Genomic DNA, 7,617 nt, shown 5'->3' with positions numbered 1-7,617 from the left:
GCAGCTGCTTCAAAGCTAGGTTGGTCCCACAATAGATGGACATTTTTAATGTGGTCAAGTTGGCTGGCTGGATCAGATGACAGTGGCCAGTCAGGATCAAGAGGTGGTCTCTAGAGAGGTTATGGGGCCGTTTCACCCCCTGTAATTATCTTTGGACCCACACTTCTTTCATTCATGCCTAACTGTAGAGTTGGACTTGTCAGAAAGTTTCATCTAATCCAATCTCCTCCAAATTGCACGTGGTGGAGGTGGGACCCTGAGGGAGGATGCGGCTTGCCCCTACTCAAGTGGGCAGTGGCTCTAACCACAGACGCAACTTTTACACACCCGCAATTGCCCATTTTCATTTGATGGAGGGGATGGGTACATACAACCAGGAATTACAGGACGCAGAGGACATTTCCAGAAGAAGACAAATAATTAGGCCCCAAGCGAGTTCCTGACAGAAACTCCCAACAAACCGGTGAAGACATGTGACATCCAGTTCCTAGCCAAGCATTCACTAACCTTCTAGAATGGAGGCCCAAGACAGTAGACTCTTCGGCCCTGCCTGCCAACCAGGGGCCCAGAGAATGCAGCCCAGGAGGTGAGTCCCTCGCTCTCCTCAAAGCCTCTGCTGCACTAGCCCCCTGGCCCTTCCATGCTGCCTCCAGACTGGACCCCGCTCCCTCCTCACTGTATATTCCACTCCAGAGAAATTCAACTGGAACCCGCGCATGTGCCAGTCCCAGAGGTGGGCCATCACTTAGGGAGATAATTTCATTCTCCTCTGGCTTCCTAGCCTGGTGAAGCACCCCCACCTCCAGCTCCATGCAGATAATGAGGGAAGCAGTGACATCTACTCCTTCCTCTGACCTAATTGATTATCCCTACACACCTTGGAGTGCTTTGCATAACCAGCCCCGACAGCAGGAACCCCTTCCAGGCAGAGTGATTGACATTTTATTTCTAATTGAAGCTTAATCAAGATGAGATCCCCACATATTCTCTCTCCTCTCTCTGCCTTCCTTTTTTTTCTCTCCCTCTCTTCCCTAGCTTCTATTTTCCTTTTTAAATTTTAGGGCCAGACAATAAAGGGTGGAGGCAGACCGTAGAATCCCTGAAAAGAAGGCAATGGGAAGGACGCAGGGAGGGAGGCCTTGAGAGGAAGCATCTGTTCCCTGGTGAAATGAAAGTGTTGCAAAGAAGGGGTCTCCTCTACCCCTTTTTAACTGAAAAGCTTATGGGGTTCCTTTCTTTTTTGATCACATTATCTGGGTAAACTTGGGGCCGCTGGAAGGGGCCATGTGTTCTACAAGATAGAGAAGACACAAACACATGGGAGCCTCAGCCAGGTGCCTCTCATCTCTCCTCCGGGACCACGCACACTGCCCTTACAGTGGGGCACGATTGGCCTCCTCCAAGGACCATTATCCCCAGAATCAGATGGTCTGAAATGCTGACCAAACCCCAGGGTTTTCCCAGGAGATATAGTGGCAGAGAAGCAGACCTTTCCAGGCTGGGCCTGGCCTCTACATGCCCATCTTTCTATGAACAGACGGATGCAGATTCTCCCCTCTTGGTGGATGTTCAGAGTGGGAAGGTTGCCTGACTTCTGCTGTAACCGTCTCTCCCTGCTGCACTCCTGCCTGGCGAGGGTCCTTTCTCCCTGGGTCCAGCTGGGTCTTGAGAGGCCTGAATGCAGACACCTGGCTTCTATGGCTGATGGGAGGGACTGGGGCAGAATCTTGCCAGGAGTTTGAGGAGTAGGGTCTGGGATTCTGGACTGTGATAATGAGACCAGGGCTATTTATTCCTCCATCTACATGCCAGCACTGGGTGTGTCTTGTCTCTCATCCTCACAACCACCCCTGCCATGTAGGTGTCATGCCCTTTTTTGCAGATGAGTTATAGGGTGCAGAGAAATTAACTGTCTGCTCAGAATGTCACAGGATGCAAATGGGGGAACTCCGTCTGTGCTAGATGATGTTTGTGAGGCACTAGCTGAAGGCCTATCAGGCTGTTGTCCCTGGAAAGATACTCCGGTTAACCAGAGGCCTCTGCCCAGGTCCTGAGGCTGGGCCTCTGAGGTTCAAGGCCCAGGCAGTTGAAGCCGGTTCCACATTGAGGCGCTGTGTCCAGGGCCAGGGCTGAACCACAGGCTGCTCCTGCCACTGGGGAGGGAGCCTGAGGAAACCTGAGATGGCTCTGGCCTCCCACGAAGGGGATACAGGAGTGAGCCCCAGGTTGGCAAAGTCTTTGCTGGGTGTCTGCCTCTGTTCCACCAGCCCTCAGTGAGCCCCAAGGGCCACAGACTGACAGGCTGGCTGACAGACCCTCCTTTCCACCTGCCCCTGGGTCCCCATCCCACCCAGACAACCCCACCCTCATGGGGGGTCCCTGGGACTCAGCGCTGGCGGCTGTGCCTGCATGGATGGGTCCTTGCCCAACTCCCTCCACTCCCGTTGAACTTCACCTTGAGGGTGTACACTATGACTTGGTGCCTTGTTCCGTGACTTCATTTGTGCAAGCTCTCCCCAGACCTCCCCAGAGACCTGTGAGGTTGTCACAGACCCCACTATGCAGGGCAAACACCTGGAGCCTGGCCGGCCTATAAATTTACTAACTTAATGTGGGGAGGGAGATGCAAAAAATGATAACCTCACTTCGTACCCTAAGGCGTCACTCTTCCAGCATCCTTCCAACTTTAAGTCAAAGTTGGGCAAGACTGGCTGACAGCAAGAGGAAAAAGAGGGCGCAGAGGGGACGCGAAGCCTGGCCTGGCTGGAGAGGCCGCTGAGGCAGGCGCCGAGCGGCCCTTTTGTCCTGTAGAGGGAGCTCCAGCCCCAAATTTCCCGGCTCCCTCCCCAGGCCCGCCTGCCCCTGGCCTGCCTGGATCTGAAATCCCGGCTGGACCCTGCAGCAACCCTAACACCCTCTACTTGCCTCTTCCCCGCACTAGGACCTCAGAAAGCTGCCCTTCCAGGGCATTTGGGGAAAATCCACTGGGGTGCCAAGATGCACTGATGCCTTCCAGACCCGGGTCCCCCCGACTCGTAATTCGGGCTGGGCATAGTCACCTAGAGGAAATGATGTGCACCTCTAGGTTCCCCGCTTCTCCATACCCCCCTCTACTCACTGCCACCCCACATCCCTGCCTCTATAAGGAGGAGTCTGGGGGTGCGAGGTGGTTGGAAGGAGGCCTGAAGCTGAGCTGGCACAACCCCTCATGTAAGACGGAGAAAGCCTCAATTGTGCCTAAGAATTGGTGGAGGTGGGGGGCGTCCAGATCCTTCTCTGAGTCTTTCTGCTGTGTCATCAGAGGAGGCCGCAAGACACTGTGCTACTCCAGGGGACTGGTGGGTTGGGCCCAGTTTCACAGCTCCTTGTAGGGAATCTTGCCCCATTTTCCACCTGTCTCCTTCGTCCTTTCTTTCGGGCACCCCGAGTACTTCTCCCACCACCTTTCCTCCAGCAGCAGCCCAAGCCTGGCCACTTTACCTATGCTCTGCTCTGCTCTGCGTCTCCTGTACCTCTGCTCTGCTCTGATCACACGGCCCTGACTCGCCTCGCCTTTTTTCCCCCGCTGGTTGGGGGGACTCTTCAACATGGTGCAGGAAGGCAAAACAAAACAAAAAACACCAAACAGATCCCTCTGGGAGCGGACAGGCCGGGTATAGTCAAAGTGGCAACAGCTCATTTATTTAGCCAAAAATAGATACTTTCTTGTACAATTTGGTTCACACATATATACATTTTCCTGTATATACAAAAAAGTCAGACACACTTATTCTTACTGAAACTCCACCCCCCCAAAATCAACTGAACAAACAAATCTCACACTCAGCTAATGCGGGGTACAGAAGCAACTGGGGGAGGACTGAGGGGGACTTGCTTTATTTCTTTTTCTTTCTTTTTTTGTTTAGTTTTCTTTTTAGGTATTCGTACACGGACATGCTTACAAGTCATAACTATACAGAACGATTTTTTTTTACAATTATTACAATGATTTAAAAAATTTTTTAAAAAGGACTAGGATGAGGAGAGAGCCGATAAGACCAGAGCTGCGTCCAGGTGGTTCTGGGGCCTGGAAAAGAGAGGCAGTGGTAGCAAAGGAAGTGAGAGTGAGGGGCACCGAAGCTGCCTAGGACTGGGAGACCCAACCCAGGGCTGAGGCCGGGGGCAGGGAGGCGTCTCAATGTGAAATGAGGTCCAGCTGTAGATGTTGGTCTTCCGGTTTAACTATAAGGTGGGCGGGAGGACCTCGAAGTCCGAGGCTGGAAGAAGGTGGGCTTCACAGAACCGCTGCCCGCTCCAAGGGCCTGGCCTGAGAGTGCCTGGACTGGGGCTGTCGAGCCATCTCTGGGCCCCCGGGGACGACGTTGGAGTGTGTTTCGCCCCCTTTTAAAAGCTCGACCTAGCTGTGTTTCCCCGGGGGCAGAAGCCCAAGTTTCCTCCGCATTCTTTCCTTCCCCCGCCTGCCGTTCCCACCACCCCACCCCAGCTCGGGGTCTCTTACCGCCTGGGCACCGGCTGGAAAGCTGTCTTGAGTAACTTTTTCTCCACTTCCAAGGCACTACAGCGATCTATGGGAAGCGGGGAAGAAAAAGCAGGGCCTTTAGAGCTCTCCATTCCGGGACCCATGGCCGCGGGAGGCAGGCGCCGAGTGGTAAGCACCCTGCGCCCCCGGGGACCTGCCAGTCTCCGCCTGCCCGGGCACGACCCCCAGACTCGCCCCCTCCCTTCGCATCCTGCACTCAGCAGTCACCTGTTCCGCCTTCGGGCTCCGCCGACCGAGCGAAGGCGGCGGCGGCGGCAGGGTGGCCCGCGGCTCCGGGAAGTCCCAGCAGGTGTGGAGGGGCCGAGCCGAGCAGGGAGAGCGGGTGCGGGCGTGCGCCGGCCGGCGGACCTGGGAACGGCCGGTTGGTCCAAGCGGGGAACTTGCCCAGCGGCGCCGAGACGAGTCTGTGAGCCGCGGCGGCGGCCGGAGAGAGCTGCAGAGCTGGGGGCGCGACAGCTGCTCCGGGGGGAGAACCCCCCGCGCCCGGGGGCGAACGGCGCGGGTTGTCCGGACTTGTGGCCGTCTCGGCCAGGGACCAGATCTTGGGTTTCTGCAGGGCGGAAGCGGGCGCTGGTGCAGGAGCGCAGGGGTCCAGGCCCGCTGGGGGCGAGGGCGGAGATGGCGGAGCCGCGGCCATCGGCGGTGGCGCTGGGGCCAGACTCAGGACGGGCAGTGGACGCTCCTCCAAGCCCTCGGAGCTGTCGTCCGAGTCACTATTCTTGGAGTCTGAAATGGGTCCCAGGCCGAGGTCGTCGTCCCTGTGCGCCGCCCCAGTCAGGGCCAGCTCAGGCCCGGCGGCCGCGCCGTCCAAGTTCTCCAAATCGATCTCCTCATCCTCATCGTCGTCCGCCAGGCATTCGCCCCCGGTGTCCTCCTCCTCCCCAGCGAGCTCCTCCTCCTCCAGGTCCAGTTCGCGTTTGCTGTCTTCTTCATCCTCCTCCTCGTCTTCCTCCTCGCGCTCGCTCCCGTAAGCGTTGCCCTCCTCGTCAGTGCGACTGCGGGGCGCCCAAGTCATCTTGTTTTCCTTCTTGAGGCGCCGGCGCGCGTTGGCGAACCAGGTGGACACCTGCGTGAGGGTCATCTTGGTGATAATGGCCAGCATGATCTTCTCGCCCTTGGTGGGGTAGGGGTTCTTGCGGTGCTCGTTGAGCCAGGCCTTGAGAGTGCTAGTGCTCTCCCGGGTGGCGTTCTTGGGACGGGACGGGTCGCCGAACTGGTACTGGCCATATGGGTAGAAGGCGGGGTGCGGGTGTGGAAACGCGGTGGCCGCGGCCGGATGCTGCACCCCCGGGCTGTCCTTCAGCTCATACTGCGTGCCCTGTACGCACATGGGGAAGCAAGAGACGCGCGGAGGGAGCGAGGATGAGTCCTGGCGGTCGCCGCTTCCCCCTCCCGGCCCGGGCCCTGATAGTCTACTCCCGCGCGCTCACCTCGTCCGGCTCCCCAGCCCCAAATCCCCAGCCCCGGCTCCCGGGGCGCTTACCAGCTGCGGGAAGATGGGCAGCTCCGCGGCGTAGGGCAGGAAGGCGCCGTAGCCTTGGGCGGCGGCGGCCGCCGCTGCCGCCGCGGCGTAGGGCGCCCCGTACACGGACGAGAGCACGTTGGACAGAGACCCCGAGGCGGCCAGCTCCGAGGCTCCGGCTCCCGGGCCGCCCCGGGCCCCAGCGCTGCCACTGCCAGCGGTGGCCCCCGGGCGCTCGGGTGGGTAGAGCGGGCGGATGTACTGGTATCCGAGCTGGGGGAAGGACATGGTGGCCCGCGGGGCACGGACAGAGAGGGGGCCCGGCCCCCGGGGCCGCCCAGCTCAGCGCCGCCCGCGGGCTCCGGCGCGCATCGGGCGCTGGGCCGGGCTGGGGCCGCGCTGCCTCCCGCGCTGCGCTGCGCTGCGCTCCGCGTTCGCCTATTGATCTGCTCCGCGGCGGCGGCGGCGGCGGCGGCGAGGAGCCAGGTCAGGTCCGAACAGATTGGCGGAGATTCCCGGGGCTCCGGGCTCTGATTGACATTTCTACGGGCCCGCAAGCCCCTCCTCTCTGCGCCGCACTCCCTCCTCTCGGCAGCGGAGGTGCCTCTGCCCGCGCCTCGCTCCTCACTGCCCTCCTCTCCCCGAGCAGTGTCGCGCCTCGCTTCCTTCGCTCTCCTCTAGTTTTCACTACTCCTCCTCGCCCTTCCTCTCCCCTCCCCTCTCTGCGCTCCTCTTCCCCCCAGGATCGCTTCCGCTCCTTCGGGCTCTTTCACTCTCTTGGACGCTAGGAAACTCTTTTCTTTCTCCTTCTTTCCCTTTCTCACTATTCCCTTTTCTCCCCCTTCTGTTCCCTTCACTCTTCCTTCTTTTTAAAATCTATTTCTCTCTACGCACATTACACTCCCACACCTGGCCTCTGCGCCCTGGGCGAAGGCGGCCAAAAGTTGTGGACACTTGGGGTGCTGTGCGGGGGGTGTGTGTCCGTATCTGCGTCTGTCTGTGTGTCCGTCCCCGCCCTCACCCCCTCCCTCGCCCTTCCCCAAATCTCGGGTCTGACGTCGCGCCCTCTTATTCGACTTTTCCTTGCGTCTCCTTCTCGAGTCGCCAATCGCCGGGCGCCCTGCAGGCGAGGCCGCCCACCCCCACGGATACTGCGCGCGGGGCGGGAGCCGCGGCGCTCTGAGTCCCTTCCCGCCCCCTCTGGCCCGGGGCGGGAGGGGGAGCGAGAGGCGCGGGGACCGGGGTTAGTGCGGGGTCAGCTCGCCCCTCCCGCTTCCCGCCTCTAGGTACCTCTGCCCCTGCCCCAGCACGCGGGCCTGGGTCGGGACCAGACCCTGGTCCAGGGGCAGCCGCTGGGGCTTTGCTCTGTCCTGGCCCTCTTTCCAGCTCGCACCTCTTGATTCCTGGCCACTCTCAGCGGCATAGGGAGGGAGTTTGAAGAGTGCTAGAGGGGTGATGGGGATGCGTTCTAGTCCAGTCTTCAAGGACCATCTCACTGCCCTGAGAAGCGGATCAGCCCCCCTACTCAAGAGGACCAAACCCTGAAGTGAACCACATTAATGCTGGTGTCAGGGTGCGAAACCCTTATTAGAAATGGCGGGTTCGGCTGGTGGGG

General features: G+C 59.6%; 1 protein-coding gene across 1 annotated transcript; it reads right to left on the bottom strand.

Moving 5' to 3' along the window:
- Positions 1-3,654: 3,654 nt before the first annotated feature.
- Positions 3,655-7,027, bottom strand: IRX3 (iroquois homeobox 3). The gene is made up of 4 exons (XM_031458431.2): positions 6,024-7,027; positions 4,748-5,858; positions 4,499-4,565; positions 3,655-4,066 (listed from the first exon to the last, which is right to left on the bottom strand). The coding sequence occupies exons 1-4, from the start codon at positions 6,288-6,290 to the stop codon at positions 4,012-4,014; spliced, it is 1,500 nt and encodes a 499-aa protein (XP_031314291.2). The 5' UTR covers positions 6,291-7,027; the 3' UTR covers positions 3,655-4,011.
- Positions 7,028-7,617: the final 590 nt, after the last annotated feature.

The sequence above is a fragment of the Camelus dromedarius genome, chromosome 9 (assembly GCF_036321535.1).
Source record: "Camelus dromedarius isolate mCamDro1 chromosome 9, mCamDro1.pat, whole genome shotgun sequence".
Classification (NCBI taxonomy): Eukaryota; Metazoa; Chordata; class Mammalia; order Artiodactyla; family Camelidae; genus Camelus; species Camelus dromedarius.
The sequence above is the reverse complement of the archived record's forward strand: the minus strand, read 5'-3'. Positions and strand labels throughout refer to the sequence as shown.